A 22,961-nucleotide genomic window follows, 5' to 3' on the forward strand; every position below is an offset into this window, starting at 1 on the left:
TCAGCCTTTTAACGAGGCTTTGCCTCTGGACTATGAACTTTCAAGAGTTTCTCAATTTTTCTTTGCCCATGAGGTGGGATATTAGGGTTGGAGTTCTGTGTTTTTCTTCCCCTAGGTTAGTTATGCTTTGACAATAATCCTTCCAAGTTAGGTTCTAAGTAGTTTCTCCTGAGGGCAGGCCTGGTTAAAAGCAGAATCCTCTGGTGTATGTAAAAGGATTTAACTTCACTCCTTTGCGTGTGGATATCTAGTTGTCTTAGCATAATTTGTTGACAAGGCCTTTTCCGCATTGAATTGTCCTTATGTTATTACCAAACTGTCTTGATCACTATAGGTGTGTAGTATACTGGGGTTGGGAAGTATGAGTTGTCTCACTTTGTTTTTCTTTTTCAAGATTGTGTTAGCTATTCTGGATCCCCCAAGTGCCAATTTTGCCATTTCTGTAAAGGAGGTAGTGAAAAAGTTGACTTAAAATTCAACATTGAAAACTAAGATCATGGCATCCAGTCCCATCACTTCATGGCAAATAGATAATAGATGGGGAAACAATGGAAACAGTGACAGACTTTATTTTCTTGGGCTCCAGCATCACTGCAGATGGTGACTGCAGCCATGAAATTAAAAGATGTGCTTGCTCCTTGGAAGAGAGGCTATGACCAACCTAGATAGCATATAAAAAGCAGAGACATTACTTTGCTGACAAAGGTCCACCTAGTCAAAGCTTTGGTTTTTCCAGTAGTCACGAATGGATGTGAGAGTTGGACTACAGAGAAAGCTGAGTGCTGAAGACTCGATGCTTTTGAACTGTGGTGCTGGAGAAGACTCTTCAGAGTCCCTTGGACTCCAAGAGATGAAACCAGTCAATCCCTAAAGGAAATTAACCCTGAATATTCATTGGAAGGACTGATTTTGAAGCTGAAACTCCAATACTTTGGCCACCTGATGTGACTAACTGATCCACTAGAAAAGACTCTGATGCTGGGAAAGATTGAAGACTAGAGAAGAAGGGATGACAGAGGATGAGATGGTTGGATGCCATCACTGACTCATTGGACATGAGTTTGAGCAAGCTCCGGGAGTTGGTGATGGACGGGAAGCCTAGTGTGCTGCAGTCCATGGGGTTGCAAATAGTCAGACACAATTGAGCAACTGAACTGAAAAGAAGGTAGCAGAGATTTCCATACAGTCATGTTGAATGTGTAGATCAACTTGGGCAGGATTACCATCTTAAGAATATTAAAGCTTGCAATCCATGAACATGTGTGTGTGTGTATTTGCTCAGGCGTCTCCAGCCCTTTGTGACCCCGTGGACTGTAGCCCGCCAAGCTCCTCTGTCCATGGAATTTTCCAGGCAAGAATACTGGAGTGGGTTGCTATTTTCTTCTCTAAGGGAACTTCCCGACCCAGGCATCAAATTCATGTCTCCTGGGTCGCCTACATTGGCAGGCAGATTCTTTATCACTGTGCCATCTGGGAAACTACATGAACATGGATATTTAATATTTACTTAAGTCTTTAATTTCTTTTAAAAATGTTTTGTACTTTTTAGAGTGTGAGTTTTGCACACATTTTTGTTAAAGATTTTTTTGTTTTTATGTGAACCATTTTTAAAGTCTTTATTCTGGGTTTTTTGTTTATTTTTTAAGTATTTTGGGTTTTTTGGCCATGAGGCACATGGGATCTTACCTCCTCCATCAGGGATTGAACCCACACCCCCTGCATTGGAGGGTGAAGTCTTAACCACTGGACTGCCAGGGAAGTCCCAAGTTTTATACTTCTTGTTATTAAATTCATTCCTAAGTATTTATTATTTTTGTTGCTATTATAAATAGAATTTTCTTAATTTGATTTTGTTCAGGGATGCTGTATAGAAATATAATTGATGCTGATATTATAAATTTTATCTTGCAACTTTACTGATTTGCTATTCTAATATATTTATATTCTTTTGATTTTTTTGTATACAGGATTGTGTAGTTTACAAATAGAAATAACTTTGCTTCTTACTTTCTAACCAAGATGCCTTTTATTTCATTTGCTTGCCAGTTGCCCTGGCTAGCATCTCCTATACAGTGTTGAATACACGTGATCAGAGTGGACATTCCTGTATAATTTCTGAAATTCCTTAACCATTAAGTATAATATTAGTTGCAGTTTTGTTTACTAGATGTCCTTTGTTAAAGCAAGGAATTTCCCTTGTATTTCTAGTTTGTTGGGTATTTTCAGTCATGAAGGGGTGTTGAATTTTTGGAGTTATTTTCTATAATCAACATCATATAACTATACAGTTCAATTATTTATTGGTATAGAAATTACTTCTTTGTGTTCTTTAGTAGATTTATAATTATTATGCTGTGTATTTTTTGAATTTAATTTATTTATTTTTGACTGTGATGGCTCTTCACATCCAAATCACATTGGGATTTTCTCTAGTTGTGGGGAGTGGGGGCTACTCTCTAGTTGCTATGTGCATTGCAGTATCTTATCTTGTTGTGGAGCACAGGCTCTAGGGCATGTTGCCTTCAATAGTTGTGGCCAGTGGGCTAAGTAGTTGTAGCTCCCAGGCTCTAGAGCACAGGCTCAATAGTTGTGGCATATAGACTTAATTTCTTCATGCTGTGTGGGATCTTCTCAGATCAGGGATCAAACTTATGTCTCCTGCATTGGCAGGCAGATTCTTTACCACTGAGCCACCAGGGAAGCTCTTTTTTAAATTGGGAGGAAAAAGTTATAAACAAAAGGAACGTTTATTGTATCTTCTGTATCTATCCTGTACTATATATTTATTTGTGCCCTTTCTTCATCTTGTTTCACATGGTAGTCAGTGTCCTTTCCTTTCAGCCTAAAGGACTCCCTTTAGTATTTCTTGCAGGTGACGTCTGCTAGTCATCATCTGCTAGTTCTCAGTTTTTGTTTACCTAGGAATGTTTTAATTTGCCTGTTTGAGTTTTGAGGAACAGTTTTGCTGGATATAGAATTCTCAATTGACAGATTTTGTTCTTTGTACTTTGAATGTTATTCCACTGCCTTCTGGCTTCCTAGTTTCTGGTGAGACAGCGTCTGTTTGTCAAAGGATTCTGTTTGATGGATCGTTTCTTTCTTGCTGCTTTTAAGATTCATTCTTTAGTTTTGAACAGTTTGATTATGATATATAGATAGATAGATAGATAGATGTGTATCTCTCTGAGTTTTTTCTCTTGGGAGTTTGTTGAGCTTTTGATTGTTAGAGTCATTGTTTTAATCAAATTTGGCAAATTTTTGGCCATTATTTCATTAAATGCTCTTTTTGCCTCTTTTGTTTCCTCTTCTGAGACTCTTAATATGTATATATTGATAACCTGGTGTCCCATAGGTCTCTGTTAGTTGCTTTTTATTTCTCTTAACTCAGACTGGTTAATCTAAACAGAGCTTGCTTCAGTTTCACTGATTCTTTTTTCTGTTTCATCAAATCTGCTGTTCAGCCTATCTAGCAGATTTTTAAAATTTCAGTTATTGTATTTTGCAGCTTTGTGGTTTATATTTGGTTCTTTTCCTCCAATGCTTTTTTTTTCGCTTGTTTTTTACAGTTTCTTCATGCTGATATGCTGAAAGATTTTCCATATACATTTCCTTATTTCTTTAGCCACGGTTTCTTTTAGTCTTTGAAATATATTTAATACAGCTGATTTAAAGTCTTTTTTCTAATAAATATTTTGACCTTCCAGTTTCTGTTGGTTGCTGTTTTTACCCTTTGTATGTGCCATACTTTCTTTTCATGTTTTGTAATATTTTGTTGAAAACTGGATGCTTAAAATAATATATTGTGGCAACAAGATTTTGGTTGTTGTTGTTTGTTGTAGTTGCTTCCTTATGTAATGACTTTTCTGACCTAATTCTGAAACATCTGTGTTTTTGGTTGTGTGTGGCCAGTAAAGTCTTCACTTGGTTAGCTTAGTGGTCACCCAGTGATTGGGCAGAAGTTTCCCTTATTAAGTGAAATGCAATTATATTCCTGGAATCAACAAACCTCCTTGGCATTTTAGAGGAGCTCTGTGTGCATTTGGGGGCATGCCTTTAACACTCAGCTAGGTAGTTGCAAATTCAGTCTAGCCCTCACTTCCTGCTCGTGCAGATCTCAGGTTCACCAGAGATGCTAGTTGAAGGCCATCTAAGGACCTCTCGTGACTTTTCTGAGTGTATGCATAGCTGAGGCATATTCATGGCCCTATACATTGGCCTGATCTTCTAGTTAGAAATTGGTCAGAGATTTTCAAAGCCATACAGGCATTTCATATCCCACCCTTTCCTATTAAAATAGTTGTTGAATCTGTTTGACCTGCTGAGTCCCTGGTGGCTCAGATGGTAAAGAATCCACCTGCAATGTAGGAGACTTGGGTTTGATCCCTGGGTTGGGACAATCTTCTGGAGATCTTTTAACTAGAGCAAGTTAAAATACCACAAAGTTTACTATAAAAACCAGTTCAGCTATTTTCCTTGAATAGATCCTCCCTGAATTGCTACAAGCCTCACATGATTTTGTAGATTTTGAAGAAGTTGATTCTTAAAATTTTTGCTATTTTTCTCATTGCTTTTATTGAAGACAGAAGTTTTGAGGATCCTTACTGCCATTTTCACTGCTTATCCTCAGCTGTACTCTCAGCTTGTCCTTTCATTCCCGTCCTCATTCCCTTTTACTGGTACATTTAGATGAGACTTTGTTTGAATTTATTCATATTTGAAATGTGGGATTCTACTGAGGACATTCACTGTAACTGTATTTACAATAGCAAAAGAGTGCAAAACCAATATGTTCCAAAATAAGGAAATAGGTTTTTTAAAATGGTTCGTCTATATATCCATATGATGGAAACATCTTGCAAATACTAACAATCATACATACAAAGGAAAATGTTTATGATATAATACAGATGGAAAGAAACAGTATAAATACAATAATTGAAAATAAGCTTTGTAAAAAGATAAGCATACTTGAGCATGAAAAACTCCTGGAAGAGCCGTATCAAAATGATAGCATTTGTTACTCCTTGGTGGTAGGTAAATGGTGTTAAGTAAAACAAATTATCTTTGTTCTATATTATACCATAGGTCATATTAATTGTTACTAATATAAAATGCAGCCATTAATGTGACACATATTAAACTTATTCATGTTTATTCAATTAAAAATTATATAACTGTTGAGCATTGGCAATTTAACATAAATTTTTATAAATATTTAAAGAGATAGTTGTAAAAACATGCTAATAACCCTAGCATTGGGGCTAACAAAATATATATGAACTATTTTAATCTCCAGAATTTATGGTGTAGAAAGATGTTCAGTTTCATTGGAGTATATTAGGGTGAATTGTTAGGCAGATAAGTAACCTGTAGTCTTACTTATTAGCATTTCATTTTTTTTCTTTTTAGGCGCATATTAAATTTCCTATTGACTACCCATATTCACCACCTACCTTCAGATTCTTGACCAAAATGTGGCACCCCAACATTTATGAGGTAAGAGATGTCTATCATGAATTTCTTTGAAGATTTGACTTTTTGATACTGTCCTTTAAAATACCTCCATAGCTCAGTATACTGTGGTGACAAAGAACTATTCGTGGCTTTTATTATACCAGTGTATATTATGGTTAGGGCTTTCCAGGTGTCTCAGTGGTAAAGAATCCTCCTGCCAGGACAGGGGACTCAGGAGCCACAAGTTCAATCTCTGGGTTGGGAAGTTCCCCTGCAGTAGGAAATGGCAATCCACTCCAGTATTCCTGCCTGGAGAATTCCATGGACAGAGGAACCTGCCAGTCTACTGTCCATGGGGTTGCAAAGAGCTGGACATGACTGAGCACACACTGTTCCATATTACGGTTAATTTAAGATTGAGACTTTAACCAGCTTTGCTGCTCATTGCTAAGATTATAATTCCTATGTGTTAACATTTACATTTTTTAAAATTTAGTAAAGTTATACAAATTTATTTGTGTACCTGTTCCCTAGCTTCACAGACTCTAGCTTCACAATTTGTCACTTTGATCAGAGATTCAGCTTTTGGGTGAAGGGAGTGGGAATCATTTGTACTGGTCTCCTTTAAGGAGTTGCTGCATACCAGTTGAGTCTCTTCTGAAATAAATTCAAGGTTAGGGTCTTCTGTTGGACAAGTGCACATGCCTGGGAAAACAATTTCTAGCTTTTTTGATGAAATGTACTTAGCTTTGTGCTAAGTTTTAAGGATCCTGAAATGATTCCTTATGTTTCTTGGGGTATATGTCAAGGCCCACTGATAAATCCTTTGAGTTTACTCCTTTACCATTCTGTAGTCTGTTTCATTACAGTAGGGCTCTGAAGTTGTAGCTGAGGCCCAAGCATTAAATTTGTTTTTTAAAATTTGCAACTTTAGTAATATAGTTTTGGGGGGGGTGGTTTGGTCACGTGTATATTGGCAAGCTCCTGTGCTCCAGAAATAGAGCTATAAGGCCTTTACTTATTCTATAGTGCTGAATTTTGGATCTCAATCTATATAAAGAACACCTTGGAGCAGCATTATTGTTTTTCACAATCTGCTTTTTTCTGTAAGTCATTATCTTCATTTTTCTTTTCTTAAAACAGGACAGAGAGTGCTCAAAAGGTGATAGATTGTAGCATTTCCAGAAATAAGCTCTCAGAATATTGTTTTCTTTAGTATCTTTAGTATTCGACATAACCATAATACAAACAACATTGAATGTGTTATACCATTCTGTATGACAAAGTTATCCTGTTGCAGGAGAGAGACTATAGAAACATTTCACTCACTGTTTCATAAGTTAAAACTGAGTTCAGTTAATACCGAAATATTTTTGTATCTGTCTCCATTTAATAATCAGAAATTCTTGCCTTCAAAACTAGGTGGTATATATAGGCTTTAGATAATAAAAGAGAAATGAAAACAACATTGAATGTGTCATACTGTTTATGCAACAAATATATACCTTGTCTTGCCACTGAGAATGCATTCATGTTAGAGCCACACACTTGCCTGTTTCCATCTCATTTATCTAATTCTCAAACTTTTGTCAAAAAAGAAAAAAAAGCATGATAAAGGAACCAAAGCTTTTTCAGAAGAAAGTGTAGGTAGATATAGTCCCCTTTCCATTGCTTTTTCACCACTTAGGTAGGCAATCTGGAGAAGGCAATAGCACCCCACTCCAGTACTCTTGGCTAGAAAAGCCCATGGATGGAAGAGCTTGGTAAGCTGCAGTCCATGGGGTCGCTAAGAGTCGGACCTGACTGAGCGACTTCACTTTCACTTTTCACTTTCATGCATTGGAGAAGGAAATGGCAACCCACTCCAGTGTTCTTGCCTGGAGAATCCCAGGGATGGGGGAGCCTGGTGGGCTTCCGTCTATGGGGTCTCATAGAGTCGGACACAACTGAAGCGACTTAGCAGCAGCAGCAGCAGCAGGTAGGCAGTCTAGTTCTGTCTCTTAAGATTTAGCATTGGATCATTATTTTTAGAAATATTTTTCATATTCATAAAAATTTTAGCAGTAAAATAATGTATGCATATCTTATGAATATGCAGTTGTTTACCATGCTGTATAAGTTGTTTGTAAACAAGTGTTAGGATAGTTAAGCATTAAATTTGATGTAATCAAATGAGTCACAAGAGACTTTTGCTCACATTTGTTAATTTACTTTGCTACATTCTGGAAAGGTATCAGAATTGAACTTGGGGGCCCAAGTATGTATTTGTGATTTTAGACATTAGAGCTCATGGTTCTTAGCCAAAGGGATGGGATATTCTTGGAGATTGCTCTCTACTCATCCATCTATGTTGTCACCTAGAAACACAACAGACCTCATTGTCAAATTATTCTAGTCACCAAATTGTTTACTACAGAATTATTTTTAATAGAACTGGGGTTGAAATGGGGGAATAGTGACAACAATATCAACAGCAACAAAACAATACTAAAGCAAAAGCCTACTCAAATGCTAAAATATATGAATTGATGAGTTTTTTATGTATTAACTTTGTGAGCATTAAAAATATCGTAAGGACTATTTTTAGTAGAAAATAGTTTATCAGGTTTTTAAAAACTAGAGCTTTGGTACAGTTTTGTTAAATACATTCACAGATATTACTGTAGCCCCCAAATTTATAAATAAACTGCTGTGTTATCAATTGCAACATTTCTTTTATCATTGCCACATTTGTGAAATTTATAAATACCAAGGGGAAACTTGGAGAACAAAAGAAATTTAATATGAACTTGTCAGCAATGACCATGCTGCACAGTTGACTCCTTTTTACTTTATATAATATGTTGAGTGATCTCAGTAACAGTTTGCCTGGTTACATGTGTTGTGTGTGTTCAGAAGTAGATAACCAGTGAAGCCCATTTGCTTCACAAATCATGTATTCAAATGAAGTTTTTGTACACAAACTCTTCAGTATGAACTTCACAGCTATGGCAACTCAAAATCTCACTGCTCTTAGTATTTATTATTCATTTTACTTCTCAGAACTGCCTTTCTCAAAGCTTAGAACTTCTCCCTCCCCCCTCCTTTTTTTTTTTTTTTTTTAAAGATTTATTTATTTTTGGCTGTGGTGGGTCTTTGTTGTTGGCACCTAGACTTTCTCTAGTTGCAACAGGCAGTGGCTACTTTTTGTTGTGATGCGCAGGCTCCTCACTGGGGTGGCTTCTCCAGCTTCAGTAGTTGTGGCTTGCAGGCTCTAGTGCACTGGCTCAGTAGTTGTGGCTTATGGGCTTAGTTGCTTCACAGAATGTGGAATTTTCCCGGCCCGGGGATCAAACCCTTGTCACCTCCTCATAACCTGCAAATATTTCCTCTCATATGTATCGATTGTTTTTTTTCCATTTTCTTTGATAATGTCCTTTGCACAAAAGTGCTTAATTTTGATGGAGAGATCTAGTTTATCTTGTTTATGTATGCTTTTGGTGTCATACCTAAAAGTCCATTGCTAAATCCAAGGTCATGAAGATTTTAAACACACACATAGACAGAAACAGACACACTTTTATAAAAAGACTTTATGATTTAGGCTCTTGGATCTTTGTTCCATTTTGAGTTAATTTTGTATATGGTATGAGGTAGGAGTTCAACTTCATTCTTTTTGAAATCCAGTCCCAGCATCATTTGCTAAAGAGACTGTTCTTTCCCCATTGGATGAGCTTACCATCTTATCAGAAATCAGTTGGTCATGTTGTATGAATCTGTGTAGACTCTCATTTCTGTTGCCTTGACTCTCATTTCTGTTGCCTTGATCTATATATCTGTCATGCCAGTCCTAAACTGTCTTATTCTCTGTAGCTCTATAGTAAGTTTTGAAATCAGGAAGTATGAATCCTTCAACTTTATTATTATTTTCCAAGATTGTTTTGGCTTTTGTGAGTCCCTTAAATTTCCTTATAAATTTTATGGGCAGTTTGTCAGTTTCTACAAAAAGGGAAGCTAGGGTTTTGATTGGGATTGGATTGAATCTGTAGATCATACTGGGGAATATTGCCAACATTAAGTCTTCCTACCCATGAATATAGACTGTTTTTCTTTTTTTTTTAAGGTCGTCTTTAATTTCTTTGAGCAGTGTTTTGTAATTTTCTTTGTACAGGACTTTCACCTCCCTGGTTAGATTTATTGCTAAGATGTTTTATTCTTTTAGAGGCCATTGTAAATGGAATTTTTTGCTTAACTTGTTTTTTAGATTGTTCATCACCAGTGTGTAAAAATGAAACTGATTAAAAAATTTTTGTTTTATTTATTTTTGCCATGCTACAAGGCTTGTGAAATCTTAGTTCCCTTACCAGGGATTGAACCCAGGTCCTAGGCAGTGAAAGTGCAGAGTCCTAACCTTTGTCCGTGGGATTTTTCAGGCAAGAGTACTGGAGTGGGTTCCCATGCCCTCCTCCAGAGATGCCTCCACTGAAATTTCAAAAATCCCAAAATGAACTGATTTGAGTGTTGATCTTGTATCCTACAACTTTGTTGAATTGATTATCTCTAGTAATTTTCTTGTGAGTTCTTTGGAATTTTATTTGACTTTTACAATAGAAATGGATTTACTTCTTCCTTTTCAATTTGTATACTTGCAGAATTTTTCTTACTTGGCTCTGGCTACTACTTCCAGTACATTGTAAATAGCAGTGGTAAAAGTGGGTGCCCTTTGTCTTATTTCTGATCTTAGGAAAGTTTTCACCATTGAGGATGTTAGCTGTGGGTTGGTTTTTTGTTTTCTTAAATTTATCATCTTAATATAACTCCCTTTTACAGTTTTAAGATAGCTGGGAAGTATGGTTTTCTGAGTGTGTTTATTGTGAGTGAGTGTTGGGTCTTGTCAAGTGCTTTGCCTGAATCAGTTGAGATACCCATCTTTTTTTTTTTTTAATGGAAACAAGGGCATTTTGTTTATTCTTAACCATATTTTTATTCCAAGTTAAATCCAGCAGGTGAAACTGATTGCTCTCTTCCAGTGATCTGGGCTCAAAAGACAAACACAACTGCTCACGTCTTCATTGAGTTCACTGATGATGAGACTTTACTGGAACTGTCCATCCTGCTGTTGCTCTTTTAGGGTTGTTGTAAAATTGGTGCTATTGTTTAGTCACTGAGTTGTGTCCGACTCTTGCGACCCCATGGACTGTAGCCCTCCAGGCTCCTTTGTCCATGAGATTTTTCAGGCAAGAATAATGGAGTGGGTTACCATGTCCTCCTCCAGAGATGCTCATCTTTTGATATGTCATTTCTACGTACATGACTGTTTATATCATTTCACTACTCAGAAATTTTACTTAACACACACACTAAACTGTGAACAAAGTAACATACTCCTCTGTTCTATTTTTCATTCAAACTGTGTTCTTCACTCCTGTGGTAGGTAGAACAATGCTCCCACAGAGATGTCTGCATTGTAATCCCTGGAATCTGTGATATGCACCTTCACATGTTAAGAAGACTTAGGCTTGCTTATCAGGTGACCTTGAACTGAGATTATTCTGGATAATCTAGGTGGTCCCAGTGTAATCACAAGTTCCATTAAAGAAGGGGTCCCCAATCCCTGGGCCTTTTAGGAACCAGGCCACAGAGCAGGAGGTGGGTGAGCAAGCCCCCACGTGATGGGCAAGCAAGCCAAGCTTCATCTGTATTTACAGCTGCTCCCCATTGCTCACATTATTGCTCGAGCATTCGATTCTCATAGGAGTGCAGAGCCTACTGTGCTTGAGTCATTCCAAAATCACCCGTCACCCCCACCCCTTTGAAATTGAAGTCATTCAGTCATGTCCGACTCTTTGCAACCCACTTTAGCCTGCCAGGATCCTCTGTCCATGGGATTTTCCAGGCAAGAATACTGGAGTGGGTTGCCATTTCGTTCTCCAGGAGATCTTTCCAACCCAGGGATTGAACCCAGGTCTCTTGCATTGTAGGGAGACACTTTACCATCTGACCCACCAGGGAAGTCTAAATATTTCTTTGAACCCCTTTTTTTGGAGGGGAGGGTGGCAGCAAGAATACTGGAGTGATCTTCCCCACCCAGGGATTGAACCCGGGTCTCCCGCATTGTAGGCAGATGCCTTACCGTTGGAACCACCAGGGAAGTTTCCCCACCCCTGGTCATGGAAAATTGTCTTCCGCCAAACCAGTTCCAGGTGTCAAAAAAGTTGGGGAACACTGCCTTAAAGTGGCGGAGAAGACAATGGCACCCCACTCCAGTACTCTTGCCTGGCAAATCTCATGGACGGAGGAGTCTGGTAGGCTGCAGTCCATGGGGTCGCTAGGAGTCGGATACGACTGAGAGACTTCACTTTCACTTTTCACTTTCATGCATTGGAGAAGGAAATGGCAACCCACTCCAATGTTCTTGCCTAGAGAATCCCAGGGACGGGGGGGAGCCTGGTGGGCTGCCATCTCTGGGATCGCAGAGTCGGACACGACTGAAGTGACTTAGCAGCAGCAGCAGCCTTAAAGTGGAAGAGGTAGGGTAGAAAGAAAATCAGTGAGAAGGACATGTGACTTTAGAAGAAAGGCTCCAAAAATGCAGCATTGCTTCCTTTTGAGGATTAGAGGAAGAGGGCCAAGAACAAAAGAATGTGGGTGGCCTTTAGAAGCCAGAAAGGGCAAGGAAAGGGATTCTTTCCTGGAGCCCCCAGTAAGGAATGTGTTGCTACCCACACAGTTGACTTTAACCCTGTGGAGAGCAGTGTCAAGCTTAGACCTACAAGACTGTAAAATAATAAATTTGTGTTGTTTTCAGCTAATTTTGTGGTAATTGGTGTAATAGTACAAAATAAATATAACTACCCAAACATATTTCTGATGTTGGTTTATTTTTTCAGGCAATCTCATGTCTAAATTTCCTTTAGGTTATTAAAATTGAAATCATTATTGAAAGCTTCTTACAACCTTTAAGCCTTTCATTTTTCTTCCAAAGCACCTCCTAGGTGTCCTCTCCAAATATGTCTAGTTTCTCTCTCCTCGTTTCTATAGTGTTTTTTTTTTTTTTAACTTTTTCATGTTACTAACATTAATACAAAGTTTTGGAATATAGTACTTGACATTGATGTTATTGAAATTTTATTCTCCTTTTTAAAATGTTCTGTTATCTTGGTGTGTGTGTGTGCATGTATGTAAATTTGGTTTATATATAAGATTTATTCTACTTTATATGATTATACCTCTCTTTTTAAACATTTGAATCTTTTATTTTAAACCAATAGGCTACTACATCTTTCTCAGTGTTTTCTGTTAACAGTCTCTATTGCATATGAGAGAGTCCATGTGTGTTTTAACTTAGCACTTGTGAATTAGATCCTATAATTTAAATTTATGAACCAGAATATTATACATAGTGGTGAGTTCTTCTATCCATATACCAAGGGAGTTATATATAATTGTTAGGAGGCATGTATCAATTTATATAAACCATACTTATTGAAGCCAGTCATTGATATTAAAGGTGATGATTATAGCTTCTCTGTAGACAGGTTATAGGCAGATTTTCTTTTTTAAAAAAATTGGGGTATATTTGCTTCACAACATTGTGTTAATTTCTGCTGCACAATGAAGTGAATCAGCTATATATAAACATATATTCCCTCCCTCTTGGACCTCCCTTCCTTTTTCCACACCCTCTACCCCCATTCCACCCATCCAGGTCACCATAGAGCACCCAGCTAAGCTTCCTGCACTATTACAGCAGGTTCCCACTAGTGATCTATTTTACACATGGTAGGGTATCTATGTCAGTTCCAATCTCTCAATTCATTCCTCCCTTCCCCCACCCATGTTCACACATCCATTTTCTTCATCTGTCTCTGTTCCTGCCCTGCAAATATGTACAATTTTTCTACATTCCACATATATGCATTAATATATGGTATTTTTCTCTGACTTCATTCTTTGTGACAGTCTCTAAATCCATCCACATCTCTACAAATGACCCAATTTCATTCTTTTTTTATGACCAAATAATATTCTATTGTGTGTGTGTGTAGGTATGTGTGTGTGTGTGTGTGTGTGTGTATATATATATATATAAAATATATATATGTGGTGGTGGTGTTTAGTCACTAAGTTGTGTCTAACTCTTGCGACCTCTTGGACCCACCAGACTCCTCTGTCCATGGGGTTTTTAAGGCAAGAATACTGGAGTGGGTTGCCATTTCCCTTTCCCAACCCAGGGATCAAACCTGTGTTTCCTACATTGACAAGTGGATTCTTTACCACTGAGCCACGTATATATATATATATATATATATACACCACATCTTTTTAAATCCATTTATCTGTTGATGGACATCTAGTTTGCTTGCATGTTGTGACTATTGTAAATAGTGTGCTGCAGTGAACATGGGGTTGCCTGTGTCTTTTTGAATTATGGTGTTCTCAGGGTATTTGCCCAGTAGTGGGGTTGCTGGGTCGTATGGTAGTTCTATTTTCAGTTTTTTTAAGGAACCTCCATACTGTTCTCTATAGCGGCTGTATCAATTTACATTCCCACCAATAGTGCAAAAGTGTTCCCTTTTTCTCCACACCCTTTTTAGCATTTATTATTTGTAGATTTTTTGATGATGGTTGTTCTGACTGGTGTGAAGTGATACCTCATTGCAGTTTTGATCTGAATTTCTCTAATAATTAGTGATGTTGAGCATCTTTTCATGTGCCTCTTGGCCATTTGTATGTCTTTTTGAGAGAAATGTCTATTTAGGTCTTCTGCCCATTTTTTGATTGGGTTGTTTAGGGTTTGTTTTTCTTTTGATATTGAGCTACATGAGCTGTTTGTATATTCTGGAGTAATCCCTTGTCAGTTGCTTTGTTTGCAAATATTTTTTACCATTCTCAAGGTTGTCTTTTCATCTTGTTTATGGTTTCCTTTGCTCTGTGAAAGCTTTTAAGTTTAATTAGATTTGTTTAGTTTTTGTTTCATTATTCTAGGGAGTGGATACAAAAAAATCTTCTGTGATTTGTATCCAAGAGTGTTCTTCCTATGTTTTCCTTTAAGAGTTTTATAGTGTACCATCTTACATTTAGGTCTATAATCCGTTTTGAGTTTATTTTTGTGAATGGTGTTAGTGTTCTAATTACATTCTTTTACATGTAGCTATCCGGTTTTTCCAGGAGCATTTACCAAAAAGACTGTCTTTTCTCTGTTGTATATTCTTAGCCCCTTTGTCACAGATTACGTGACCCTGACCATAGGTACATGGGTTTATCTCTGGGCTTTCTCTCCTGTTCATTGATCTATAGGTCTATTTTTGTGCTAGTTCCATACCGTCTTGATTACTGTAACCTTGTAGTATAGTCTGAAATCAGGGAGCCTGATTCCTCCAACTTCGCTTTTTCTCAAAATTGCTTTGACTATTTGGGATCTATTTTGTTTCCATACAAATTATAAAGTTTGTGTTCTAATTCTGTGAAAAATGCCATTGGTATATTTGATAGGGATTACATTGAATTTGTAAATTGTTTTAGGGTAGTATAATCATTTTCACAGTATTGATTCTTCCTATCCACGAACATGGTATATCTTTCCATCTGTTTGTGTTATCTTTGATTTCTTTCATCATTGTCTTCTTGTTTTCTGAGTACAGGTCTTTTGCCTCCTTAGGTAGGTTTATTTCTAGTTATTTTATTCTTTTTTGTTGCGATGGTAAATGGAATTGTTTTCTTAATTTCTCTTTCTGATCTTTCATTGTTAGTATTATAGGAATGCAAGAGATTTCTGTGCATTAATTTTATATCCTGCAACTTTACCAAATTCATTGATTAGCTCTAGTAGTTTTCTCGTGGCATCTTTAGGATTTTCTATGTATAGTATCATGTCATTTGCAAACAGTGACAATTTTACTTCTTTTCCAATTTGGACTCCTTTTATTTATTTTTCTTTCTAATTGCTGTGGCTCGGGCTTCCAAAACTGTGTTGAATAATAGTGGCAAGAGTGAACATTCTTGTCTTGTTCCTGATCTTAGAAGAAATGCTCTTAGTTCTTCACCAGTGAGAATGGTGTTTGCTGTAGGTTTGTCACATATGCTGTCTCCAGGCAGATTTTAGGCAAAAGTAAGAAAAGTATTTTGGAGATTGGTCAAAATGAATATTTGTAATATAAAAATGCTTAATTCTTCTTTATCATTGGATCTAAACATGAAGAAAAAGGAGTTTACTCCCCAGCAGTAAGAAAACATGTTTTCTAGGAATAAAAGAAATTTCAGCAGAATTGTTTTTTTATATCATACTTTTGAGTATTTACTGAATGTGTTATTTGTGTCTTGTAGAATGGAGATGTATGCATTTCAATTCTTCATCCACCTGTAGATGACCCACAGAGTGGAGAACTGCCCTCTGAAAGGTGGAATCCTACTCAAAATGTCAGGTAAGGAATTACATAAGGAATAATCTGGTTTCTAGGTGGCTCTTAACATTGGATATAATCTTTTAACAAGTACAAAAGAATCCTTTTTATATATGATTGCTTTGTTTTATGCTAGAGCTTTATGTAGCATGCATGCATCATTTTGAAGAGTTGTATTTATGGACTAATAATCCATATGTTGCTCATCTCTGTTCACTTTGGAAGAATTATTCTACTCTTAGTTCTTCTTCCTCTTGCATTATCTGAGTTCCACCCTGCTGCTTTAGATTTCATGACTTCCGTGTTTGAATTGGTTGCTTCTGTATTCTAGGACACTTACTACTTTTTGCTGAAAAGTCTTAGTCTTTACACTTTTTTTTTTATCCATTCATCAGTTGATAGGACATTTCAGTTGTTTCCACTCATTGGCTATTATAAATAATGCTACTGTGAACATTATGTGCAAGTTTTTATGTGCACATATGTTTTCATTTCTTTGGAGTTATTCCTGGAAATGGAATTGTGGGGTCATAACTCAGTGTTTAGCTTTTCAAGGAACTGCCATGTTTTCCAACATGCCTGCACTAAATTTTTAGTGCATTCCCACCAGCAGTGTGTGAGAATTCAAATTTCTCCAGATCTTTGCTAGCACTTGTTATTTTCCATGTTTCTTATTATAACTATCCCAGAAGGTTGACTGGGTATTCTTATTTTAGTTTTATCATCAGTGTGTTTCTTTTAAAATAACTTTAAAAAACTTATAATGATTTTAGACTATCAGAAAAATTATGAAGTACAGATAGTACCCATGTTTCCCACACCTGCCAGTTTTCTTTGTTACTAACATCTAACATTAGTATGGCTCATGTATTACAATTAGTGAACTTGTATTAGTACATTATGATTGATCAAAGTCCATATTCTTTCATGTTTCCTTAATTTTTACCTAATGTCATTTTTTCTGCTCTAAGATCCTACATATTATAGATAGCACATTACATTTAATAGATGTTTCTTCTTAGACAACTGCAACAGTTTCTTCAACTTTTCCTTGGTTTTGATGACCTTGGCAATTTTGAAGGGTGTTTTATAGAATGTCCCCCAACTGGGATTTGTTTGATGCTTTTTTCTGCTTATTATACTGGAGTTATGAGTGTTGGGAGAAATTAAGGTAAAGTACATTTTCATCATGTCATATCAAGGGTACATACTATCAGCATGACTTATCACTCTTGATGGTAACATTCATCACCTGGCTGAGACTTGTTTTTAGGATTTCTCCACTGTAAAATTCCTCATTTTCTACTTTCTGTTCTGTATAAAGGAAGTTAAAGGTGCAGCCCACACTAAGGAGTGGGGAATTATATCCCCAGGAGGCTGGGATATCTGTTTAAGTTATTTCAGGTTCTTCTGTATAAGAAATTAATCTGCTCTCCCACTTGTTAATCTTTTTCAATGATCTGGAAGCTAGTAATTCAATTAGAATCTCCATTTTTGTCAAAAGCAAAGAATTGGAAGCTTCCTGATATATGCAAGACTCTCTTACCTGTTTCTTCAAGTTATGTATTTGCTTCCCACTCTCTGTAATGAGTGTACCTAAAAGACTGTTCAAGACATATGAGATACTTTTGATTATGCTAGTTACTCACTTCTTTTTAGGTACTTTGTTCTATCCCATATACAGGATTGGGAAAAATGGGTATATTTTGGATTTCACCACATCTTGCAAGTATATTTTCTTAATCAGAAAAAAATGGCTTCCCTTTTTAATTCAACTAAATGTGTTGATACACCTCACCTTGACAAGCATCATGCCTATGAATAATTCTCAGATCAGGCATTAAGACTTGCCATAAGTTTATAATGTCTACGAAATAAAGAATCATTACACATTTCCTATACTTTCTGCTTTGCTTTAATGGGATTCTCCCTTGGGGTTGAAGCATTTCTCAACAGTATTCAGAGATGGAATTACTGAGTTTGTTTTAGTGAAGATGTAATTCCAGCAGCCCCAATCTATACATAACTGAGTTTATTATACTCCACCAATAGCAAAATACTCTTAAAAAAAATCACTCTGTGCTTTTAACAAAATTATTTATGAGGAAGGAAAAACATCTCTATTTGTAAATTTCTCTTTGTTTTGCACTTCTGATGTTTCATCCCCACTAGACAAAGCACCATAGAAATACTTGGGATGTTTGGGAAATATGCATTTCTTGTGAAGGGCAATCCTGAAAAGGGAAGCTGGAAAGAACTGACGTGATATTTTATATTATCTCCAGGGTCGCATGTATATTAGTTTCAAGACCATTGCTTTACACAGGATCTTTTAGGATCATTAGGAAAATTAGTATATTTCTGCCTCATCCCCTCGTACCTAAGCATCATACCACTGTTAGCTGAGTTTTTGTACCGTTAGCTCATACATACTTTATTACTTGAATTTTCAGCATCAAATAATACACTGACACTTGGATGTAAAAGAAAAGGAAATCTTCTGCTTCCCCCTTATAGCTTTTAAGTATTATTGTTTCTGTATTGTCAGGGTTATAAAACTTACAGTCTGTACTATAATGTGACATAATCCCAGTTTTTAAAATTTCTTATTCCTGTTGTTAGATCAGGTCACTATTTGCTGCTCATTATTTTACTTCTATTAATTGGCTGAAATTTGTTCATTAGTAATTTCTCAAGGGATTGCTCCTAGGAGCCTTATTTCATTCCCTGAATTCTCACACATGCAAAATACTATGTGCATGTGTATATGTGTATATTAGAGCGTACTAGTGTATTTGCCATTATATTTCAAATGACAGATTTTGACTAGATGTAAGATTTCAGGATCATGCTTTCTTTCCTTGAGGATATTATTGGCATTACTCTATGGTTGCTGTGGAAAAGTTTGGCTACCCTGTTTCTCATCTTTTTCGAGAAAAGGATTCAAATATTTGGGAAGATTTGTTGAAAAATTGGACCAAAACTGCAGAGTTGTTCTTTAAGTGATTTTGGTGCTTGTTTTTCAGGACTAGCTTTAACCCTAGACTAGAAGAAGGAGTTCTGAGGTGTTAGTGATTCTTGCTTTTGGAGGCTGAATGTTGAATTGGATGCTTCCCATACCACCCCACCCACCCTTTGAGAAAGCAAGCCTTCTTTCTCTCTCTCTCTCTTTTTTTTTTTTTTTTGTGGCTTAAACAGTAGAAATTTATTTTTTCACACTTTTGGATACGCACCACCCTTATGGCAGAAAGTGAAGAGGAACTAAAAAGTCTCTTGATGAAAGAGGAGAGTGAAAAAGTTGGCTTAAAGCTCAACATTCAGAAAACTAAGATCATGGCATCTGGTCCCATCACTACATGGGAAATAGATGGGGAAACAGTGACAGACTTTATTTTTGGGGGCTCCAAAAATCACTGCAGATGGTGACTGCAGCCATGAAATTAAAAGACACTTACTCCTTGGAAGGAAAGTTAGGACCAACCTAGATAGCATATTCAAAAGCAGAGACATTACTCTGCCAACAAAGGTCCTTCTAGTCAAGGCTATGGTTTTTCCAGTGGTCATGTATGGATGTGAGAGTTGGACTGTGAAGAAAGCTGAGTGCCAAAGAATCGATGCTTTTGAACTGTGGTGTTGGAGAAGACTCTGGAGAGTCTCTTGGACTGCAAGGAGATCCAACCAGTCCATTCTAAAGGAGAGATCGGTCCTGGGTGTTTTTTGGAAGGAATGATGCGAAAGCTGAAACTCCAATACTTTGGCCACCTCATGCGAAGAGTTGACTCATTGAAAAAGACTCTGAACCACTATGAGGTACCATTTCACGCCAGTCAGAATGGCTGCGATCCAAAAGTCTACAAGCAATAAATGCTGGAGAGGGTGTAGAGAAAAGGGAACCCTCTTACACTGTTGGTGGGAATGCAAACCAGTACAGCCACTATGGAGAACAGTGTGGAGATTCCTTAAAAAACTGGAAATAGAACTGCCTTATGACCCAGCAGTCCCACTGCTGGGTATACACACTGAGGAACCCAGAATTGAAAGAGACACGTGTACCCCAATGTTCATCGCAGCACTGTTTATAACAGCCAGGACATGGAAGCAAACTAGATGTCCATCAGCAGATGAATGGATAAGAAAGCTGTCGTACATATATACAATGGAGTATTACTCAGCCATTAAAAAGAATGCATTTGAGTCAGTTCTAATGAGGTGGATGAAATACAGAGTGAAGTAAGCCAGAAAGAAAAACACCAATACAGTATACAAACGCATATATATGGAATTTAGAAAGATGGTAACAATAACCCTGTATACAAGACAGCAAAAGAGACACAGATGTATAGAACAGTCTTTTGGACTCTGTGGGAGAGGAAGAGGGTGGGATGATTTGGGAGAATGGCATTGAAACATGTATAATATCATATTTGAAACAATTCGCCAGTCCAGGTTTGATGCACGATACTGGATGCTTGGGGCTGGTACACTGGGACGACCCAGAGGGATGGTACAGGGAGGGAATGAGGGTTCAGGATGGGGAACACGTGTATACCTGTGGCGGATTCATGTTGATATATGGCAAAACCAATACAATATTGTAAAGTTAAAAAATAAAATAAATTTAAAAAAAAAAGAAAGAAAATTAAGCAAAAAAAAAGACTCTGATGCTGGGAGGGATTGGGGGCAGGAGGAGAAGGGGACGACAGAGGATGAGATGGCTGGATGACATCACTGACTCGATGGACGTGAGTCTTAGTGAACTCTGGGAGTCGGTGATGGACAGGGAGGCCTGGCGTGCTGCGATTCATGGGGTCGCGAAGAGTCGGACACGACTGAGCCACTGAACTGAACTGAAGGTGTTGGCAAGGTTGGTTTCTTCCGAGGCTTCTGTCCTCAGTTTATCTCCACATGGTCTTCCCTCTGTTCATATCTGTGTCCTAATTGCCCCTTCTTTAAGGGCATTAGTCATATTGAATTAAGACCTGTTCTGAGGACCTTATTTTAACTTGATTACTTCTCTAGAGACTCTGCTCCACATATAGTTTGAAGTACTGGGGATTAAAACTACAGCATAGAATCTGAAGCCTTCCCATTCTTCAGATTCAAAGCCCAAAACAAGATTTTTCTCATTGTGCTGCCTAGATGGAAAACCTATTACCATTGCCCACAGCAATTCAAATTTTTTGCCTCTACTACTGTGCAAATATACAAAGACTGTATTTGCCTTGTCTCAGCTTAAAATATTATAAACTTTTTTTTTTTCACCCAAAAGAAGGCCTGTTTGGGGAGTTCCCTGTTGGTCCACTGGTTAGGACTCAGCACTTCAATGCCTTAGCAGGGTTTAATCCCTGGTCAGGGAACTAAGATCCTGCAAACCACGCAGCGTGGCCAAAAGAAAGAAGAGAAGGGCCTGTCTCTCATTTAATTCAATCCTTTGGGGGCAACAACTCCTTGTGTATTACTCTGCACTCAAACTACCTTAACTACTTTGGGTACCAGCATCAGTATTTTTTCTCTCTGAACCCTGAGATAACCTGAGCCCCAGTTTAGAACTGGGACTTCACATCAGAGATTGCTTTCCTTGCCTTTATGCTTTCTTATTTAGAGGCTTTACAGGCAAAACTTAGTTATCTTCAGATTGTCCCCTTGATCGTTACCCACTGCTCCAAAAGGTATTTGCATTGGAAGTCATTAGTCAACTTCTCGGACCTTTTTGTTTCTTCATTCCATTATTGGATGATTGTTCAATGTAGTGGTCTTGGAGTGGGCAAGTAATGGGAGTTTTGGTGTTTGTGTATTTCTAGAGAGGTCATGGTGTTTTGTATGACTTGTAGAACCTCATCTGGAACTCCTGGTGATGCCCAGAACTCCAAAAAGTCAGAAAAGCACTACCTGATGTGAAACACGTCACATTTGTCAGTGTGTTATTTGTTTTAAGACAAAGGAGTTCCTTAAGGTAGTAAATTGTATGTATTTCTCATAGGTTATTTATGGCACTGAAATATCAAGAGGCAAGATATGAGGTACCAAAGGTTATTGTTGATATCTGCTTGTTGCTAAATTATCTAAAGTCAGCACTTGTCTGCCTCAGGATTCTAAGCTCCATATCGAGTTTATGGCTGTAGCAAGACAGCAGTGGAGGCAGCAAAAGGTTCATTTCAGCCTGTTGTAGGGTCTTGACTGCTGAATGGCTCTGTTATCTGAAAGTGGTTCCATGTTCACATGTGTTTGGACTTCTTCATGACCACGTGCACTAGTCTTTGATTTAGCACCTCAGTGAACATACTCAGAAGATAAAAGTTTTGCAGGCTTTTGTAACCTGAGGAAGAAGAAGGAATTCCAGTTACCTTTGCAAGCCTAAGTCGATTTATATAACAAGACCTGTTGAGTAGTGAGAGTGGCTAAAGGAGAAAGCAAGGAAAATGTGCTGTGCTACAGTTGTAGGGATCCAGAGCATCAGCCAACTAGTTTCCACTAAGAGCTCAGCAGTCTCCTCCTCTTAGAGGAAGCCGGCATACTTTCTGGAAGAAGAGATCCACAGCCCTGTCCTCAGATGTTTAGAGGACGGGAGTTCCTTACAGAATTGGGAAGTTTTGGAGAAGTAGGCATTAGTCAACAAAAAATGAAGTTGGGAGGGTTGGGACCCCTGATGCTGCCACATGTTTGTGATTAGGGGCCCACAGCACCATGCCTCCTCTTCTCAGTGGAAGAAACAAAGTGTGGCTTAATTTGTATTCTCTCAAGAACCAAATGAGAGCTTTCTGTGGGTGGGTGGGGTTTCTCTTAGACTTTGCAGTAGGATTCACAAGTGCTTTCTCTGAGGAACCACCCTCAGAACTACCTGCCATATCTACTGCAGGCTCTTGGATAGGAAAGTGGTCTTTGTTAAGGATTTGCTTTCCTCCGAAGGATAGAAAAGTGTTTTCTTTGCCATGGGACCAGATTTATGGATCCACTCCAGAGGACACACGTCACGTACAAGGGTCTCTCAGGAGTAGGCTAGGATGTTCTCCGGTCTCGTCTTCTCTACAACCCACTGAAAGGGAAGGGAGCTAGTGGCACAAGTGCTGGACAGCTTAAACTGTGTGTATAATATACTTGCCAACCTTTTTGAGTCACAGTACATAG

The 22,961-nt window shown here is 37.7% G+C and overlaps 1 protein-coding gene across 1 annotated transcript in view; it reads left to right on the forward strand.

Moving 5' to 3' along the window:
- The window catches only part of UBE2R2 (ubiquitin conjugating enzyme E2 R2), a 97,450-nt gene that overhangs the window by 64,830 nt on the left and 9,659 nt on the right, over nucleotides 1–22,961 (forward strand). The window contains exons 2-3 of the mRNA XM_027550025.1: nucleotides 5,410–5,496; nucleotides 15,760–15,857. Of these exons, the coding sequence (XP_027405826.1) occupies nucleotides 5,410–5,496; nucleotides 15,760–15,857 (185 nt within the window). The remainder of the gene's footprint in view (nucleotides 1–5,409; nucleotides 5,497–15,759; nucleotides 15,858–22,961) is intronic.

Source organism: Bos indicus x Bos taurus, chromosome 8, assembly GCF_003369695.1.
Source record: "Bos indicus x Bos taurus breed Angus x Brahman F1 hybrid chromosome 8, Bos_hybrid_MaternalHap_v2.0, whole genome shotgun sequence".
Taxonomy (NCBI): domain Eukaryota; kingdom Metazoa; phylum Chordata; class Mammalia; order Artiodactyla; family Bovidae; genus Bos; species Bos indicus x Bos taurus.